Consider the following 22206-nt stretch of genomic DNA (forward strand, 5'->3'; position numbering starts at 1 on the left):
TGACTTAAGCTTTTATATGCTGTAAGAATGAACATCTGCTTTTACATAGAATCTTTTTACTGTGATAGCACAAGCAACAGACGATATGTAGAGAGAATCATATTCATGCACCTCCTGATGAGCTCTTCAGTATCCTATACGTTAGTCACACAAGCCTTGTTTTGGTCTTCACAACCTCTATCTTTTAATATTCGAACTAAAGTGTTGGACTTAGTCAAGGGCTGGTAGAGAAACTAACTGCATGTCCAGAGAAGAAAAAACTCTCATGATCAGAAGCAGAATATTACTTATTTCTTTCCCAGAAAGAAAGGAGAATCAGGGTCAGCAGAAGAGCTAGCAGTCTTCTGAAAGGAGAAAGGAATATCACTTATGGAGATATTTCTCCTCCATGCACAGGACTCTGTGGAACTCCATGTTTCCTTCGAACCCCAATGGCTTCTAGATGAGTTCAATCATATGTCCTTGCTCAGGCACACCGAAACCTAGTCTTCTCTTGTCCTGCACCTAATAACCATCATAAGATCCTCCCAAAACTAGTAACTCTCTGCTTCCCCTCCCCCAAATCCCTCTACCTCCATCCTTTGCAGACACTATAGCCCTGAATTTATTCCCAGAAATGCTATCTTGCAATTATGCATCCAGCTTCTACAAATCACAGCACTACGTGGTTAATAAATGCATTAAACACTGCAGTGGTATCTCACCAGGATTCAGTACACACATTATTTATGGCTTGTCATGCAGCAGTATTTTTATATATCCACTACAGCATGCATATCTATGTTACTCACAGCAAGGAAAAGGTCTGACTGAGGACGGCTCCAAATGGAGGTGAACTTTAATTTGGAGGGAGGGGAAGGAAGCAGAAGCATGTAAAGAACTGAATGCATTTGATCTGAATGCAAACAGGCAAAGAGTGACCATGTGAACTCAGAAACCAGTCCCTTTCTGTTAGCCACATGCTTTGGGCCTTATGTGCTTTATGGAACATATTGCTTAGACATTACAGTGAGAGACAACAGAAGTATCATTAAGATAGATATCAGCTATGTGGGTTGTTTTTTCAGCTAATTTTAATGAGTGTGCCTTTGTCCTCTCCTGAGATGCCTGGTTAGTTATGCCCATATTAACAAGCCTTTCTGAAGAAGAGAGACAGATCTCCCCGAATACATCCTTCAAATGACCACACTTCTGAAGTAGCTGTAACAAATGAGGGTGCTTGTTCTTTTTGTTCTTCTCTTGTGTTGATCAGAGAGATTTACTATGCAACTAACCTGTTTTTCCAACAGCAGGACACAAACAATAAGCAGAGAAATATACACACTGTAAAAATGCAATCAGTTTAACTCTTCTGCGCTCACTAAGTGGTGGGTGCATCTATCACAATTGTCAATAGCATTTTCCTATTAGCACAGTAATACTCTGCCACGCTGGAATATAAATTACTTTCAACAGGGAAGATAAGCAAAGTGTGGGTCAGAGACACAGGCCACTAAAATAAGGATCCAATTCAGCACAGAGTAATTTTGAAACCTATACTGTCCAGCCAGGGTGCAAAGCTATTTAAGGTATAAAAACAATCAGCTTTGCACAATCCTATAAAAAAGAAGTCAGATCATTTTTCCTCCTCCTCTTTTTTTTTTTTTCTGTGCTGAATCAGCCCTCAAGATACAAGCCTGGGGCATGAAATTATTGGTCGTCATTCCACACAAAAGCACTACAGTGCCGTCATCCCACTTTGTAGACTGAAGAAAGCATCTTTTAAAAACAGGCATTACCAAGACAATGATGGCATTAGTCTCCAAAGCTATGTAGATAACACCCAGCACAGTAAGAATCAAATCACAAGTTTTTCAGCTGGGAGACATTAAATAAAGCAAACCAATTATCCCCTTGTGCTCAAATATGCACTGGGGACACACACAGAGTTTTACAGGCTGCAGTGCAGTGCAATGAATAGTTTATCGGCCAGTCCCTTCAGACCCCATCACCTCCCAGCCCTAAGTTTCTGTCCCCCATAGCTTTGTACCTGTCCTAAAATCACAGTTTGTCCCCATTCTCCTACAGGCATCTTGTTTGGCTTTCCCTCCCCAGCTTTGCCCCAGTTGGGCAGGGTGTCGGACCCTGGGCAGCCCTGAGCACTGCAGGATGCCCCGACTGCCTTTGGTCCCAGCCACCCTCTGGTTTGCCAGTTCAAGCATTCAGAAATCATGAGCCAGGCTCCATCCAAAACTAGCAGACAGCTGCTCAGTGGGCAACACTGCACAGTGACAGATCTACATAGCTCACCTTCACAAAGCTCTGGCTTTCTTAAGGGAACACACATTGGCATTTAAAAAGTTCCCTTATCCCTCAACATTAATAGATTCTTTCTGGTTTTGTGTACTTAAGCATCAGAAACGAGGGATAGAGGACAACCTCAAAGCAGAGAGGTTTTCTGGTCAGGAAAGGGAAAAAGAGACGGTGGGTCTCCTGAGATCGTTTCCATTAATTCCTTCAGGAGGAAAAGGGGTTGAAAAGGCTTCACCATAGGGCAGGCAAAAGGAATCCTCGGGGAAGAGGAGCTGGGACACATGTAGGTCCCTGTTTTGCTGAATCCAGCTTTCCAGCTCTTCGATCACCAACAAGGTAGCACTACCCAGTCTCTTCTGGACAGGGTCAGGTGGGCTGGGAACAGTGTCTCTTCCCCAGACCACTGGGTAATGATGGATCACATTAGCTCTGATGTAACAGGTGTCCAGTGCAGAGATTCAGATCTCTGTTGTAGTTGTGGAAACAGACCTAGCAGCAGACATCACTTCAGAAATCTGAGAAACGGTCCTAAAGGTTGATAAAGTACGATAGAGATACAGAAAAACCTCCTCCCTCCAACCTCTACCATCTTAAAATTAAGAGAAAATTTGATTGCAGGGTGAAGTGCAGGGGCTGGGAGTAATCATCCCCGAACACACAGAAACAAATGTGGAAAGAAAAGATGACCTGTACCATATGAAATATTGCTGGACCATTCTCATATCCTTATGTTAGTAAAGATGAGACTTAATTAAGCCCCATGTCTCACTGCACTTATATGGCTGGGACAATACAGCACAAAAATTGCCTAACAGCAATCTTAAAGGTTTTATAAAAAACAGATCCTATCAGAAACACCAAACTGATCAAACAGCTTACAAGGACCAGACACAGAGATGTTCAAATATTTATTTCAAGCAATTAGTCTCCCAGTGAGCACAGCACAAAATATGACACCCAGCCAAGACAACTGAACTGACTGACTTACCTTTCATGGCAGTACAGTAACTTGCTAACAATTTTGTTTTCATGTTCAGTCATTCATCTATCTGAGTAAAATTACTCTCTATAGTCCCAGATTCTTGCTTCCTATTTTTAGAGGATATTATGCAATTCTCCTAATATGGTCTTTTTATGGATTTGCCTCAAGCAAATATTTTTGCATTAAGAAGGGCAGAGGAGAAAACAGAATACTAAAAAGCATAGACAGAATGTTTTGTTAGGTTTATATCTCAATGGCTTAGGCTGCCTAGGTTTTCTTTTTTATTTCCTCTAGTTATAAAACTGAACACCCATGTAATCCAAAGTCGAGACGTTTGGGATTTTATTATTAAAACCCATTTCCCTAGGGATTCACCACAGCTATCAAACCAGTGCCGTACATAGCAGTTACAGGTAGCATCTGGCTGTTGCACACTGAACAGCATCTAAAGAAGAGCAGCACGAACACAAAGCCACTACAATCCCAGTTAAAAGACATACTCAGCTTTTAATTTTGAAAAAAGGTAAGCCATTGAAGAACTACATATCCCACACCACCTCCCCAGGCTGGAGTGTGCGCCCTTGCATGTCCGCATATGCAAACAAAGTTGTTCTATTTGGCAGCAGGCAAAGTACCTACCTCCTCTATTAGTCTGGGCTACGTGGAGCACTGGAGTGTGCTGTAAACACTCCTGAGCAGCTGTCAGCCACGGCTACGAGGGGACTAAAAGCAGATCAGCCAGAACAGCACAGGCCTGCATTGCGCTAATGAGCCTTGAAAAGAGGCACCATACTTACACAGCTACGCTGCCTCTACACCGTGTCGCACACCTCCAGGGGTGCCTTGGCAGGAAGCTGCTGGCTGGAGGGCGGCTGTGATGTGCTGCTCTGTGCCAGGCAGGCATGCACTACGCCTGTTACTCACTGGCAAGTTCTCCTTTGCACCGGTACTCTCTCCTAAGGAAAACTTGGGAGGCTCCCAAGCCAAGAGCAGAGTTGCAGGGAGAGAGCTCAGTAGGGATGCTCATCATGTCAGCTGGCCTCATGAGACATCCAGCTCTGAGCTGTCAGTAGGTGGAAGAGATTAAGAAAACAAGGTCACACGTTGCCTCCGCACTCAGGCAGCAGGACCAGCAGTGCTGTCCTCTGGTTCTGCAGCCGGAAGGAAAGATCAGGCAACCTTGCTTGAACACCAGCCTGCATGAGGCCTTGAGCACTGAGCGTTACAGGAAGCTTCTGTTCGCACTATGCCAACCTTAAGCAACTGGTATCATTGCTGGTTTCTCGAGCACTGCGTTCACTCATAAATTTTAAAAGAGAAGAGAATGGCCATGAATGTCTGCTTTTGGTTAAGTGACTAAAAGTGTTCAAGACTTTTCTCTTTATTAACCATATGTCTATGCATGTGTGTGTTGTGGGTACTGACATGGCTATGCACAGAAAGAAAACACAGGAAGCCTTAAGAGGGTTTCAAAAACGCTTCTGATAACAAGCAACCGCTGCAATTACAGGGAGGCAAAAGCAAAGGCTGCAGATACTAATGTAACCTTGCACAGAAAGGTAGAAGAAACTACCCACTTAGTTGAGCACCCATCATACAGCTATGCCCTCCCCTCCTCAGTTTTGTTTACACATTTCAAGCCCAATGTATTAGTTTCCTTACATCTGCTGTCATGTGGCTACACCTGTACCCAAGTCCCATTAAATCATGACATGAATTAGAGACTGTTTTTTTTTTTTCCTTTTAATTTAACCTTGAACAGCTGCGATTTGGATTAATTGGTGAATTTTGCATTTTTGGCACAATCTGCTCTCCAGAAGTGCCACTGAAATAAAAATTTGAAGTGTTTTTCTCCCTGTTCCTCTAATCCTGTAGCTGAATTCTGCAGGTGCACAGATGTATCCTCAGAACTGGCAGGGCTGAAATTTTAGTGAACTTGCTGAAGTACTTGCCTCAGTACCCGTGTTCCTTTCTCAAACTGAAAATACCATTCAGAATAAAAATATCAGATTTTTTTTTTAAAATAATGCAATCAAATTTACCAAGGTGAGTCTATAAAAAAATAGTTTATGGCACACTGTGGTTTTGACAGGCAGTTATTGCCCAAGAATTCAGCCAAAACCACACACATAAGAAGAAAAATGTCACCCAAATAGTTAATGCTTTGGCAAAGTTCAAAGTAACTGAACACGGGATTTTTTTAATGTGAAATGTAAGACAACTTCAACTTTAAGCATAGCTGCTAGCTGTGTCTATAATAATTATTTTTATTTTCATTAGAATATATGTCTTTATACTTTTGTAGAAAGGTATTCAAATTCACTGTTAGTACTCCTGATTAATAAATTCTGATAGCATTTTAATTTCTAAAAGTGAATTAATATCATACAATTTTGACTGTTGATATTTTATTTTCTATGACAAGCATATGTTTCAACAGATTTAAGTCATGACTGAAAAAAAATAAACATCCAGTTGGTCTTGCCCACAGATCTCCATTAGCTAAGCTAGATGTTGGTTTGTCCTGTCAGCTTCCTAAACGTTATTAAAAGGCCCTTGCAATACGGATCTTAAAACTCAATACTTGCAAGAGACTTAGATGTAGCATCCTATGTTCATTCTTCCCCTGCTGAAATAAGTGAAGGAGAGAAAAATCACCCCTTCCCAAAAATGCTAGGAGTGAAAACCTAACACTAATTCTCTTTAATGGGCTATACTATAGTGGACTATACTTTAATGGATATTATAGTGGCCTTCCTCATATCCATTATTTACACATGAGCGATGCTCTCACACACAACAGTTGCACTGTAGTTAATGCAGCTATTCAAGTAAGCAGAGAAACTCTCATGTAAGAGGAGTCTGCAGAATCACAACCTTACTAGAAAGGTGCCTTATTCTTTACTGCCCTGATCTCACCACACCAATGGGAATTCTTCCACTGGCCACGTAGCAGCAAGTGAAAATGAAAAGTAACTTCCTAACATCATCTGCATATATGGCCTCAAATTTGAGCACAGTAAGAAGTACTGAGAAACTTTTCCCGTCATTGAAAAAATTTCTTAGACAGAAAAAGTATTATGAATGTTAGTTAACAATCATAACCCTATTAAAACAAATCTGAGCCTATAACAACCAGATTATGCAAATAATTATCAGATTATGTAAAACTGTATCCACAGGATATGAACCTGCTGTTTCATCACACAGATCATTCACAGAATGACAGAAGGCTTACATTTACGTTTACATTTAATAAGCCAGAAAATACAAACAGACAAATGCTAAGAATGCAAGTAATGGAGATCAACAGGATCACTTTGGGTATATTTTGTAAGGTTTCCATACTAAACTGGAAGAAGCTTTTGAAGATTTATTGTGACTAGTTTGCCTACTTTTTGAAGTATTATGTTGTGGCAGACTGGAGAGTTCAGGGGATTATTAATGGGATATACAGCCGTATATTCCAAGGTAGCTAGTTTAATCTAGCTCAGGTCAATACTGACAACTATTCTGTAGTATTTTTGAAATGAGGAGGCGGTTCTGGAGCACTTCTTCTCTTAAGAGGACAGGTTCAATGCACAAAAGCGGCACTAATTTGCACCTCAGGCAGCACACTTCATCAAAGAGACTAAGGAATTAATGGGCTATAGGTTTGTAACATTGCAAAGCACTCAGGATGTTTCCCCATGCCCTTCGTTTCCCTTTCTATGAGATGAGCTGCTCTGTTAAAAACAGACAGTCCGCCTATATCCTCAGATTTTTCTAATTCTAATTCTACTGCAAACCCTACAAGAAAAACCTTGAAGGTGCCCTATGCTACCAAATTTTAACATCCTTTAGTGGGACTCAAGAGAGAGATTAGAAGGTTTCACCTAGAAAAACATCTTGAGAGTGCTATCTGAAGATAATCTTGATTGATGATGGTTGGCAGCAAATATTTCCCTGAGTGCATAACAGTTTTATTAACAGTTCTGGACTGAGCTGAGGCAAGTAGAAAACAGTACCAAGTGAGGGGTGTTTTTTGTGATCTACCTACTCATGCACCTAATACTCGCAAGCATCAGCTTTGTCTCAGTAGCAAGTTTCAGTGTCAATATGTTGTCATCAAGTTTCCAGAGTGGAGGCATTCAAAAAAAGTACATCTGTGTGTGTGTCAACTACAGCAACAATATGGCTTCTTGTGCTACTCCAAACTCCAGACCAGTGGGTGGAAAGTCAGAACTAAGACAGCATTACTAGAGATGAGGGATGAGTATAATGCAGGCCGTGTCTACTCTATATTAACATATGTATATTGTATATGCAGGCTGCATATGCACACCAGCACTGATACTGCACTAGTGTACTGAGCTGTCCCAGTGAGAAGTGAGTTTAACGGGTTGAAGAGATGCCATGTTCAATGGCCAAGATGGGATTGGCCTCTCTAGTATTTCAGAGCAGTGTGATTAAAACGGATCTGGGATATCACTATGCTGCTCACACTCAGTAACCACCTGAACAGCACAGGACATCGCATTTCTGATATGCTGTGTATGGATGAACGTAATTGCACTACAACAGGCTTTGTACATAACAAAGGGCAGCAGATGATGAATGAGGACTTGCAGAGCATATATGAGCAGATGCGTCTCACTGGCTTGGACATTATTTGAAGTTGCAGCTTTGCCAGTTGCTCTTTTTAAATGTTCATGAAACACCAGAGTCCAGTCCCCTGTTACACTGACATGAGCCAGCATGACTTGTATTTTAGGGGCTGTCCCTGTGATGTGGACCCAGGACGGACAGTTCAGCTCCCAAAGAGCAAGAGCTCTCTCACTAAGGGCACTTACCAAAGAGTTGTACTGCTACTAAATACAACACTGTATCTGAGCCATCAGCCTGAAGGTGAAAAGCCTCTGCTTATTTAACTATTCCTGAGTATCCTCATTAAGCTGTTCTCTGGGTATATACTGGGTGTGTTTTTTATCTAAACATTTCCAGTTGTGCCTATAACAATCTGAATTTCTCATCAGCAAATAACCGTGACTGAATCCTCAGGAATAATCAAGAAATCTTAATCAAAACTAATAGGGGTTAGGCCAGCTCTTGATGAGAGCATGATTCTGCAAATAGTTGCAAGAATTTGTCAAATTAATTAAGTTCAAAATCACTATGAAAAAAGGGACAATTTTTCCTTCTGAATTTGCATTTGACTTCTGAAATTGTATACAGGCAGTTAGTCCCCTGCAGGACCAGATCCCTAAATTTGCCCTCAGAACCAGATAATTACAGTGCATATGTGACTGAAGTGCGCAGAGTCACATACTGACACAGAATTTATTATATAATGGTCTTCAAGAATTTAACTCGGATACGTGCAACTGTTAATGCACTACTTTTTCTAGAGGAGGGCAAGCCATTGTAAAAAACATACTAAACACTGTTGATCAGAAAAGTTCTGATCAAACCACTTTTTTACATTTGTGCAGACACAAATTTAGGAACAGGTTTTCACAGATACTTGTAACTGCTTTGCTTTCATCTGTGCACACTTAATTTATAAGCCCACTTATCCAACTCTCTGCATAAATTAGGTACTTAAGACTGCAGGTAGCTGTTTAGATCCTACCTGGTACACATCTTACCTGCCATGTAGGTAACAAATTTGAATGCACACATTTCAAACCTGAGCATGAATTCAGTACATTCAAATGTTCATGCACATGTGGTAATGCATATCTAGCCTTGAAGTAGAGGCAACTTGAGGCTTCTGAAAATGTCAATCTGGAAAAATAAAGTAGTACCATGTAATGCAGTATTTAGTAAATTACTGCCCTGAATACCTAATTCTCTTTTAAGAAAGACATGAGGGAGGATAATCCTATAATACTTCAGGACACATGCTGAGTGAATCTATGAAAAAATACCCTGCATTATGCACAACAGTCAGTCTGTTTACTTGTGGCTCACAGAAAGAGCTAAGCACACAGGAGGGCATAACGTGAGGTGGGATTATTAGGCCAAGTCCACTGATTAGAACTACAATTTGGTGTGACGTAGTTAGGCTCTCCTCCAAACTACAGACTAAATAAATATTTTGAACTCCTATTGATTCTGAAGGCAAGGAACTGAAATGGGTGACAGCATCTCATGTTCTAGAACTCAATAGCAAGTTGAAAAATGCTGTAAATAGTTTGAGGGTTACATAGAGATCTATTACTCAGGTAAGATAGCTGATTAGGAGTCACAGATAAAAAGTAAGTAGGAGATGAAGACCATAAATAAAATGAGCAGACAGGTTAAAAGCAGAACAAAAATATATTTATGTTCAGATGTTTTGTTATCATTAATGTTTTTTTATTAAGAGTATATGTTACTTGGATAAAAGACTGTGTTTTATTTTCTGTCCTATAAACTTGGTTTGACTACTTGAAAAATTTAGGCATGCTATGGAAAAGGTTCCAAATTTTAGCTCTTCAACAGTATACTATTTTTGCAGCTGTGCTGCCTTGTCACCAGTGTATGATTTAGCATGATTACTTATTGTATTCTAATTTCCATTGGGCTTTTCTATATTTCATTTGCTGCTGGTTACAAGGAAGAAACTATTCCTAAAAATTGTCTTTATTATTACTGAAATGCATTTGATCATATCTGCCACACGATAACTGTGGGCCTGGGTAGTTTATTTTTTAAGAACATTAGCTTATGGGTTACACAGAAATATAAAAGAATGATGTATATATACGTAAGGAGTAACTGATAATTACAATGTACACTTAAGGATAATTGTAATGTACACAACTGTGGAGTTATTCCATTTTTACAAGTGTATAAACAAAAGCAGAATTTGATTAGGTCGTGTGATTGCCTCTTTAGACTCAAATGACTTTATATGCATAAACATACTTCATGTACTTGGGTTTGCTGTTGGCAGAGGAAGGCAATGTATCCTCTTTAATCAAGGACAAGGAAGCAGGGTTGCCTCAGGCTTTTTTCCCAAATCAAAATACAGACCTACTCCAATCCCTTAATTGCACCCCAGTATGGCCACAACCCCCAGCCCCTTCCCCCTTCCCCACTGTAGCTTCCAAGGCAGCCAAGTCAGTGATGGCATGGTGACTCCTCCTGTGCCATACAGGCTCAACATCCCTCCTGCTCAGTCCTGTGCAGTCTTTTTTTTCACCCTGAATCTGCATTTAGCCATTACATCATTAGAGGGAATATAGAAAAATGTATACTGATAAATTTCATACCAGAATTAAGTCCAAGAGGCAGCTGAGTGCCCAAACATTACAGATCTGCAAGAAGAAAGTAAAAAAAAGAAAAAGAAAAAAAAGAAAAAAAGGAGGAAAGGACAGATAGCAAAAGGATCTAATAAAGACTAATGGTTAACTGTAAGTGAGGTTTCAGAGATGGTGTAGATATGCCAGTAAATTGAGACTAATAGTCGAACAACTCACATCACATAAATAGGCAGAACTAGTCTTGGTTATTGTTTCCTGAAGGGGAACTTTCCTCTATGATAAAATAGTGTATTTCTGGAATTTCTATTACTTCCAATAGGGAGGGTTTCCAAGAGTACAGGAAGGTGTTCAAAAAGGATCTTTGTGTTTAGAGGGCTATGCGTGTATGAGTTTAAGGGAATCTATCTCTCTAAAAGCAGTGTGATTTTCTTTGCTGGTACTGCAGAGATGTTTAGACCTCCATAGGAAAGGTTACAGTTCTGTGCCAGGGAAAGTAATGTTGCCATGAGACTGAATGTAAGAGGTTGAACAAAGCTGCCACGTCCAGTTCCACGACTGGCATGTTCTGCAAGATGCATAAAAGGAGAGAATTCGGTAAATGCCTTCAAGCCCATTTTCATCCAGTGGGTAACATCAGGTTATCCTTTCTATTTTTCTGAGCACTGGAGCACTCAAATTCAAACATCTTCCTCAAATGCTTTAACTGTACTATATTCTTCATAATGATTCAGCTAAAACCAGTAACAAAGCAATCTGAACACTTGAAACTACTAAGAAATAGACAATTAAACATGTGCACAAGGCTCCTGAGGCTTGTGGAGAACTCTATTTGCCTGATAACTGCTCAGGACTCACCACAACAGGGCAGTGGCTTCTGCATGCTACCCAATTCTTATCTTCTTTAAAATTATTTTGGACTGAAAATAAATCAGACAGAGCTGTGAGCATAAGACAGTGAACTTTAATCGATGCTTTGCTGTAGCAGTAGAAAAAATACGATCAACCACTTGTCCCAAACAACAGCATAGGCTTGGTGTGCTCTGGGAAATAGATAGCTAATCTATACAAACAACCTGTTGATCATTAAGAAGCACAAAAGTGTCCAGAAGTGTCTCCAACAACCAGACTGCAAGAGCTAACAAGGGTGACAGCAAATCAAAGAATTATAGTGCAATTTGAATGCAGTAGTCATCCGTGAGCTTTTCTCTACCCACTCGTATACACAAGGACTCATAAGAATACCAGGGAACAAAGATTCTGGGAAAAGACTCGGCAGGAAGGGGAGCCCCACAATCCTACTCCAGGACCTGGGTCCATGTCTCCAACCTCTGGGGATTTCAGGGGGCAGGACAAGAGATGAGGCAAACCTAATGACCCTGCACCAGGACTGTGCACAATGCATCAGGGTCCCTCTCTGGGAGTGAGGCTTCTCCCCCACAGAAGGAGGAGGTTTGCAACAAATTGCTACACTGTTCCCCTGACTTCTCACCCCCTCTGCATCATCCCCCCAACAGATGGAGAAGGCATCTAATTTGTAAAACTGTATGCATCTGTGATTAAAATGCTTCGTTATCCAAAATTACTTAGCCTCCACGCTGTCATTTGTCTTAAACCGTCACACTACAAAACAAAAACATCAATACCTGCTTCAATAACAGTGTTTAAAAATACATTTCAATCATAAACTTCTTATAAAATCCTTTTGCTTGTCTAGTAAATAACAATTCTTTGCAAAAATGGCAGAATTGATAAAGATAGATTTTATTTGTTAAATTTTGATCTATTCTGGCAACCGCTGAGCTATTTTCATACTTTAGAAAGAAACATCTCTATTGACAACTGTATCAATTATCTGAGATAGCACCAGTCTTTTACTTTGGTTTTCCTCATGTATCTCTGTGGCTGTACTTCTTGAGGATAACATAGTGCATTAACACAGTTTATAATACCAAAATATTTATTGTTTCTAGAGCACTCAAATACACTATGTGGTTTTCAGAATAAATAAAGGCTTTGAGGTGATAGCTTAGCTTCACTGAAGTTAACTGTAATTCATTGGGTTTTTAAGGTCAGGAGTACCTCTTCATTATGAGCCTGCGGAACAGCTAGTATGATGGGATTCTGGTCTATAAGTAGGACTCCTGCAAGCTATTCCAGTTAAAATAAAAAAGTACTAATGATTTCATGGATTCTATTCTTGTTCTCCGTTCCATTAGAAACCTGGTGGCACGATCACTTTTGCCTGCACTTGCTTTGCAAGAGGGTCAGCCTGCTGGCATAACTGGAGTTACTTTCACTTGAACAAGCATAAATGGAAGCAGAGTCATGGCTAAAACCTAGTATTAGCTAACAGCAAATAATACTTCTTAAACAAAGCACTTTGTCAAGTCCCACAAACACACAATATATTATGAACTATACTTCCAAAGACAATATGATTAAACATCTACCATTGCAATGCAATGACCTAGAGTTTTTATTAGCAGTAGTTATGCCTTAAAATTAAATTATAATGCTGTACTCCATTTTATGGCTGTTTTTTTGCAGGCTACAGTGACCTATCTCTTTAAAAGGGAAATACATGATGGACTAGATATTTGATTGAGAACTCAAGCTGGCTGACATTAGGAATTCCTTTAATATGATGAAGAACTACATAAAGTAATAACACAGACTATGAATAGTTTGAATTGTCTTATCTGATGTGATCCAATTTTCTTATTCTGGTTTATTCTAGCACTTTGTACTTTTGTGGGTATTCCTATAAGAGGATACTGATGTGAAACGTAGAAACAAATGTGGCTTAGGGGAACACTGCAAATGCTACATCTGCTTTTAGTAGCAATAATTTGCAAAATTCTTTCTGAGGATAAGAACTATAATCTGTCCATAGAAATTTTGATTTTCTGTAAAGGTGTGTAGTACATTTTAACAAAGTTGTATTTTTGTAAGTCATTAAATTGGTTTTTAGTAACCTCATACTCATTTTCAATTGAACAATTATTAAACTATAAAACAAAATTGCACGATTCCTAAAATTGTAGTCTGGAGTTTTACAGTCTGCTATAAAGCGCTGTATTATTATAATACACTAAAGATGCTCAGACTATTAAAACTTTTTTTTTAAAATGAACTGTAAAATATTTTATCACTGATGAAATAATTCTAAAGTATTAGGCTCTCCAGCAGTACACATGCACAATATTTTGGCATAATGAAAAGCGTGCTAATCAAAAAATCCATAATTTAAACTGTAATTCTAATATGCAAAATAAACCATTTTGCTGTCTTTCAGTAACAGAAATTTATTACACCCAACTTCCAACGTTAAAAATGTTTCATCAGAGTACTGATCATTAAATATAAGGTCCAGTCTTACAGAGTGCTCTACATGCCAAAGAGACTGAACGCTAACCTGTGTACACCTGCGTAGCTCTGATGATAACAAAAGACATGTGCTGACTTACACTGTCGGAGAGTTTTAGCCTGTATTTTACTCCACGAATCGTGACTGATCTTGCAAGGGGGCCTGATGTTAAACTAAGAAGTTCAACCAAGGCTGGTAAATGAGAACAATTTTCTACTGACTGATGATAGCTGATGTCTTATAGCAACGTTGACACTAATATGATAGATCTGAGCCTATAGGGTATGATACTTGGCTACATCCTCAAACTGTTCCTCTGATGTTCCAAAGAGAGGCAAAAGACTCTCTGTACTTAGAAATTAATCAGTTATATCAATCAGACCTTTAAGTTCAGCAGAATTTCAACAAGCTTGAAAATGATCTATCTTGTGTGGTCTTGAAATTGTTTGGCAAAGATGGTGAAGAACCCAAGCACAGCCTCGCTCCGAGTAGGAACAACCTACATGATCATACTATTAGTATACATGTATGTATATGTTCACTGCAAAGCAGCCTTTTGCCACTGAAGTCCCCTATTTGCATAGTAAGGCAAGCGAACTGCAGATTGCTTTCCTGCCTATGAACACCAAGATTGCCACAGAGACTGAAAACCCAAACCTGTCCCTTGCTCATGGCAACCCAGCCTTCTCTGGTTCTGCCTGAAAGGCGCAAGAGCCATGCAGTGAATGCATACAGTCTCAGGGAATTTTATACTTCCACATTTTTTGAGGACCCACACCAGCATGGTCCTGAAGCAAACAAGGCTTAACTTCACTGAAATCAGTGTCAATGAAATCAATGGACAAAGCAGCCTCTGTTTTGGTAAAATACCAAATTTTGTTCAGTGCTCCCCAAATTAGAAGTATAAGATTAAAGATGAAACTTTAAATTATCCCTGGCCGTCAGATTTTAATCTGAACATGCAAAGCACACAAGACTTCTTTAGGTACAACAGAATTGCTACTGATGCAAATTAAAGGCATTGGTTTTTCAGAAGAAAAGTTGCCAATAGGTGTTCTTTAAATCACTTGTACCAGCAGGCTGATCCCATTATGTCAGATAATCCTGGAAATACAGGAGGTAAATTTAAATCTTTTCATTCGGAACATTTAGTCAATATTCTCTTTTCTTTTCTTTTATTTTGTTCTGGCACAGCATTGGGAGTTTTATATTCCTGTCCATCTTTTGCCCCAGACTATAACTTTCTGCATAGTTGCAATGCCCAGAGGAAGAGGTCCAAGTACAACTCCCAAGAGACAGAGCAGGCAGGGAATTTGAAAGGACAGTGCTTGTTTTTCACAAAACTAAAAAAGAAACAGAAAGATCACAGGCTATGTGAAGGGACAGGGAAAAGAGGGTGCCAGGTATACGGGTGAGTTAATACTGGTGCTCAGGGGATAAATCAATTCCAGCGTACTGTCTCAGCAGTTTTACTATCCCCTCACCAACAACACATCTACATGCTGCTCGTGTTTCCTACTTATGCTCACCCACCACCCAATTACCAGTCCATGAAGCTCCACACCTGCTGTGTCTTGATCCTCAGAAAACTACACTGAAGCTTTTAACCCTCTCCAAACACCTACACAACACTTTATAATAATAATAATACTATTTAGCACATGGGAAGCTACATTAAATAATTATAGACAGTACTTCAAACACCAGATTAGCAGTTCCTTACACAGTGTTGAAGATCTGCAACAGGTAGACCTACAAGTGAAAAGCACAGTCATTTTCAGTTTGAGTCATGTTTATGTCCTAGTCTCCTCAGAGAACTGTGAACCCTGCCTTCTGTTTTTGTCCTAAGACTTGCCATAATAGTTATTTCTTAAAGTCCCAAGTTTATGTGGAATTATGTGAATTCGTGGAAGAACAGCTTGCCATATGACCCACGTCTATTCTAAACACTAATCTTACATGCAAATAGAAAGAATCGACATATTAAAGTATCTATATTTCTCTTTTTCTTCTTGTTCCCCACAAAATGTTCAAGCTTTTTAATTCCTATCTCATAATCCTTTAATTTTGCTGCTGAGAGTACAAAGACATTCACATACTGGACTCTATTGAAAAGTACTTGCCTTCAGTCTGAAGTGCTCGACTACACACGTCCACTACTCACACTTCTTCAAAAGCACAAAAACTTTAAATTCCCTATGAATGCTGAACTAAGGTTAATTAGAGCAAGGCAATTATAACAAACATAGGAAAACAAACTATAGAACTGTCTAGGGAGTTGATAGATTTCAATGCATAAATTTACACTTAAACATCCTTAACCATCTTGATATCGATCATTTTTGTCTTGTGCAAAATGTCCTCTGATATGTTACAACAAACCCAGTATGAAAGTCTTAGGTTTTTATTTATCTCTGCTCATGATGTAGTAACAATTGGTCTAATCTAGTCCAGTCTATCATTTGATACTTATTTCATTATCATCTTTCAGTTCCATGCTTCTCCTAAATGCAGAAGCAGCATTTTTCTTGAAGAATACATGGTGTGAGTACACATCCAAACTCATCCTTTTGTCCCTTTCAAATAATCCAACATGACGGTTCAAGCAGTGGTGGTAGAACATGAGACTGAAAGACCATAACCACTTTTTGACTGGCGTACTGAACACAAGTTACGACCGAGAATGAAGGATAAACAAATATGTCAGTTAAATAGAAAATGTTAGAGTGAAGATATCAGGAAAAAAAAAGATAGGGATGGCAATTATTTAATAAAATATGTCTGCATAAGGAGCACGCTGTTGGCATTCATCTTCCTTTTCGTTTATAACATTTTATAGATTATTTTTATGTGGTGTTGAGGATCCTTTGCAAGATGTCAAGCACCCCAAAAAATACTTGAATTTAGCCTTTCATATAAATCACTCTCTGTGTTTAGCAAACTGTTAGAAGTCAGGTTTGCAAAAGAGTTTATAGGATGTTTGACAAAGTCAAGCATCTTCCTGGCAAAGATGGAGTGCTGATTTAATTCAGGGATAGAAAAAAAGAGTATATTACATAAATCCATGCATATGTAAACATGAAATAAGCATATATCAGAAATCAACATTTATCTGTATCAACTTGAAATAAGAAAACACCACCATAATGGGAGAACTGTAAATTCTTGTAGCAATGGTAAGTGGAAATGAAGAACAATTTCTCAACAGCATCACTGAAACAAAAATTATTTAGAAGTCCAAACCTTCAACAGGTATTCAAAATAAATAGGTAAACAAAGAGTATCTCATATTTTCTTTAAGCATTCACAACCCTTCCAGTTCCCAGGTTTTCATGTGTGCAGGAGAACATGGCACAGTGACAAAGCCATTAGTGTATTCTTGCTTTTCATACAACCATTCTGAACAAGTCAGGAAAAAATGTATCAAAAATTGCTCAGCCAGTGACACTCTTGGCAGACTGGGTTAGTGCCCTGTATTTTACAACCCCAGGAGGTTGCTATTTGTTCATTTCTATGGCAATTTATACTAATCAATCACTTCCTGCTCTTTCTTCCCTTACTGTATTTATTTCTATGGCAATTTATACTAATCAATCACTTCCGTCTCTTTCTTCCTTCACTGTATTTTTAAACCCACTAACTAGGATATGCAGCCTTGTAGTATCTCAATGATCATTTCCTTATCCCCTTCTCTGCCATCGTCTCTTTGTGCTGAGACTAATGCTTTTAATTCCACTTTTCACAGTGTTTAGGCTATATTGCTGTTTTGAAACCCTTCAGCTCAACTGCTAAGCGTACAACAAAGCCCTTGAGATTGCTTTTGGTCGCACTAGTTCATGTTTTGAAAATACTACAAAGGCATATTTTTCATGGGAGGAGAGCCTTGCAATGAATACACTTCTCCAAGTGTGATATGAATGCCTCCAGTTCTTTTGTAAAATATGCATTGAGGTTTCAGTCTCACATGCAAAGTGGCACCACACTGTCCAACAAACACAGGTTTCTCTTTTTTAAAAAGTGTGGGCTTGTTTTGGCTCTATTTGTAAGTTATTTTTTGAAAAATGCATTAAAATATAAGAGCTTTGTTCTTTGTGTTTCAGTTCTGACACAAGGAAGTAGTGAGCACTGGAATGTTGTATTTCACAAGAATAAAACTACTTGATTCACATAACTTCAGTGATCTTTTAGGGCAGACTTATCTATAGTTTCCACAAAACAGCACAGATCATTTATTTAAAGGAAGCTGTTTTCCCTACAGACCTTTACTTCTTGTGTCAAGTATATCAGGGTACACTTGAAGTCATAACATAGCTTTAAACCAGGGCTGATAAAGTCATGTGGGATGTGACTTCAAAATGCCAGAGTAACAGGAGTAAAGACAGGGAAGAATTTCATTCATTTTCAAAACACTGGAACATCTATTCAGGCTTGAGGAACATTTGCAAATCAAACGAAATTCAATGGGATTAATGATCACTTGCCATTTCTTCAGTTCATTATTTACCATTGGTACTTTGGCAGCATCTGGAGGCCTGGCTCTATAGGGGACTGTACAAATACTGAAGGAAAATGTGATCTCGCCCATAAAACAACTTTTTAATATAACATGAAGTGAATTAATAATATCCCATCAAGGTCTTGCTTTAAATGCAAGATATTCCAAGCTTCAGGTTTAAAAGGTTACGTTACTTTTTAGCATATTCTATTTGGTCAGATGACTACTGTATATAGAAATACATGCCTACAACTATCTCCTCCTCATCAATAATTTACAAAGCTTAACTAATAATGAATGCACAGATATTAAAAATAGAGTTAAACCAGAAGGACCTAATCTCAACACCATCTACCATTAACCCCATATACTTTGTGACTCCACAATGCCTCTGAAAAATATTGATTCATACGCAATTTGCCAATGCAAAATAAATGGAGAAACTAGAAAAGGATGGAGAGGAGAGAGTGTTGCAGGAAAAATTAAGAAGCAAAATACATTTCCACGGGATACGAACTGTCCATTTTAGTGAACACGGAAACTTTGATACAGTTTAATATGAAGAATACAAAATGAATTCTTTCTACGTAAGTGAAACGTGAATGCTACAAGTTTGGAAGAATTTGGGAATTCAGGAAAAAAAGTTTCTTAATGCCACATGAGACCTTAAAACTTGGACACTTTCATTTGTGTCACATAGCAATTTTCCTTCTGTAAAGACAAAAATAAACAGACCAAGCTGATCTATCCCTGACCTAATTTTGCATTTAAACCACCAGAAATTTGTATAACCCAAGACTCTAATCTGGCCCAAGGACGTTTTCAGCTTACATTTCCTGTTACCTCTTTCCTGCCTTGATTTTGCAGTTGTCTCCTGTCCAAGTTCTTCAGTGAGTGATGAGCTGCTTTAAATCCAGAACCAATGACACATCATGAATAGTCAAATTGAAGTGTCAAAGAAAATCACTACAGTCATTGGCCAAAATCACATCATGACCCTGAGCTCAGTTGAGGAAAGTGCCCGATTCAAAATAGCTTCTATCTTTGTCCAGCTTCTTCACCATGTAGTTCACAGCACCACATATTCTCTAATATCCAGACCTACTCTTAATTTTATTGTTAATAACATAAGAAAGAAGGCAGCAGGACATGCTAGCTGACATTAAGAGTTCCCTCTGAATGTGGATTACTCAGGGGATTAATTTAATCTGACATACCCTGGCAGGGTTTGGAGAGTGCCACATTCATATCCAAACCTGGGATAACAAATTAAGTACTATGCCCTGTTTCTAAGTCAGAGAGGCAATAAAGTCCCCTTTGAAATATGCATGTTTCTGATTTAAAATAAGAGTGTCTGATATTTTACAATGTAACTGGCTCGTAACTACAACATGGGAATAAGCAGGTATTCCAATTTAAGCAGGCATTTATTTATGCACCAGGAGACTACTCTGTATACATATCTAAGAAAAACTTTCATTTATGCACTGCAACAAGTACAAGACTCTCTTACCTGCAGGTTTGCACATGCTGGTGAATCGTTGTGGGTGGGTATTTCATTGTTGGTGGTCTCTGAACCTGTGTTTTTAAGTCTGGAAGCTGTTGTAGTTGTGGCTGTAGTGGTCTGTATTGGTAAAATTGGCTGCCACACATTCACGTCAGTACCATTGCCAAAGGCCTGAATTGCATTTTCTGTAAAAATAAATTACAGGCAATTTTCTATTTCTAAACAAATGGCAGAAAGCAGAACTGACTTTTAAATCGTCATCATTATTATTATTCCATTGAAAATATGTATTTATAGAAACTCAATTTTTATGCTGAAAAATGCATCTTATCTTTGAACATATCAGAAACATGAACTGATAGTCTGGGGTCACATAATTCTCTGGTGCAGCCTCTTCTTTGTAATGTTCCCAGTAATTCTTGACAGAAGCTCTAGGACTTACTGTAATCATATTTGTTACCACCCAAAAGCCTCAAAAATTTACTTTCAAGATTTCAAATATAGTCTGAATGTTGTGTCCTAATTCAGGCAGCTGATGTTACATAGCAAACTAAAAACAGAGAGCAGGCAAAATATTAATTTATTTCTACAGCTTGTTGTAGTAAAACTAATACGTCTATAAGTACAAAATGGTTTAACTAAGACAATCTTTTCCTTACAGTTTTCAATCAAAATCTGCATAATTAGGTGAGGGAAGCATGCTTAAACTAAAACTTTAGAATATAAAAGTTAAAAAGCTTATCACAGTTTCATGGGATTAAAGAATGTGTTTATGGCAAGAGTAAATTGGTTGGGTTTTTTTATAAACAAATAGAAAAACAGTTTTTAATCAGGTCTTTGGGGATTCAACATGGATTTAGGGATTTCTTATTTCAAATTCTTTGTACAAGAAATCAAACAATTTCACTAGGGACTAATATGTGCAAGTTATGAATACTTCTCAGTGGTATTGCTGGCCTTATAAAACAATTTACATTTAATTCTCATCTGAAAAAGTTGTAGTTTATTCTGATACTAGTTCTTAGAACTCCAACATGCAAAGAGAAGTATTTGTAAAAGGCATCACAATCAGCTGGGTTGATGGAGACAAAGTGGGAAGAGTGGAATGATATTTTTCTTGGTTTTACCTGAGTAAGGCAATATGTAAAACAATATTTTCCTATGATTTCCTAAATTAACAGTAATTCTGTTCCCATTCTTGCAAGAAGGATCACAGAAATACATGTAATCCTTCCAGTTTTCTAAGTAAAAGTGGTCTTTACAATTAGTCATCTTTAATTATTTCATAGAATCATACTCGATGATCCTTAACTGAAGAGGCAGCAATTAGGACCACTGTACTATTACCAATAAACTTGCATCTTCCAATAAAGAGGATAAAAGTATAAGCAAGTTAATACACAGCCCCATATTTTAGGGTGGAATGTATTTGATTTGGGGCCTTTTAATTTGGATTTTTAGCTTTCTTGCGATTGGGCCAATTTCACAGTTCTGATATAAAGCCTGTCTGCAGGACAATGCTGAGATAAAGAAACACTTTGTCTAATATATGTAAAAAGAAAACAATGCCATGTTTGTCTTTGTTGGAACTAATTACTAAAACAGATTGGAATTTTCAGTAGTATTTTAACACCCACCTTTTGAAATCAAAACTTCCACTCTCGTTTCAACTTAACATCTGTTGCAAAAGGCTTTTCAACTCTAGAGTGGAATTTCTAGGCAAGTGCATACAGAGATGCAAGGAAGACCAGGATTTCAGGTGTGTATGTGGGACATGGCAAACTCAGCTTCATATCCCAGCTCCACATCAGGCACAGTATGAATGTGACCCTAAGTCTCCTGCTTTCTGAGTCCCCTAGCCTTCAGGGTACAGTCTCAGTTATCCCACTTTGCATAAAGGACCAAATGGGTTTTTCAATAAACATTTAAGCTAGGTTTTCCACATCTTCTGTAAATGCCCCAAATCACTGGTTTATTTTCCAGTTGGAAGGGGAAGTATACTTCAGCAAAACAGACTAGCAAGAAATTCCTATTTTCATCCCATTGTGGAAAAGCGATTTTTGTTTTGTGTAAAAAAAAGTGGGAGGGATTTTAATCTCATCCAGTAAATAAATGACATTTTCTCCAGGCACTGGAAGGCCCATTAATGACAATAACAACTAAAAAAAAAAAAAATTGAAACTTTTCCCATTCTCTGTAAGAGAAAAAACTTTGTATTAAACAAGAAACATCTTTAATTTCTTCATGAAGAAGACATACTTTTCCCTCCCTGGGCTTGCTCCTCCTCTATTGCAGTTTCACAGGACAATCACGTATCCTTTCAGCTGCTGTTCT

The 22206-nt window shown here is 38.4% G+C and overlaps 1 protein-coding gene across 1 annotated transcript in view; it reads right to left on the bottom strand.

The window, feature by feature from the left end:
- GFRA1 (GDNF family receptor alpha 1) overlaps window positions 1–22206 on the bottom strand; it is a 142233-nt gene that overhangs the window by 6923 nt on the left and 113104 nt on the right. Inside the window, exon 7 of the mRNA XM_068399186.1 lies at window positions 19879–20057. Coding sequence (XP_068255287.1) covers window positions 19879–20057 — 179 coding nt within the window. The remainder of the gene's footprint in view (window positions 1–19878; window positions 20058–22206) is intronic.

This window comes from Nyctibius grandis, chromosome 4 (genome assembly GCF_013368605.1).
Source record: "Nyctibius grandis isolate bNycGra1 chromosome 4, bNycGra1.pri, whole genome shotgun sequence".
Classification (NCBI taxonomy): Eukaryota; Metazoa; Chordata; class Aves; order Nyctibiiformes; family Nyctibiidae; genus Nyctibius; species Nyctibius grandis.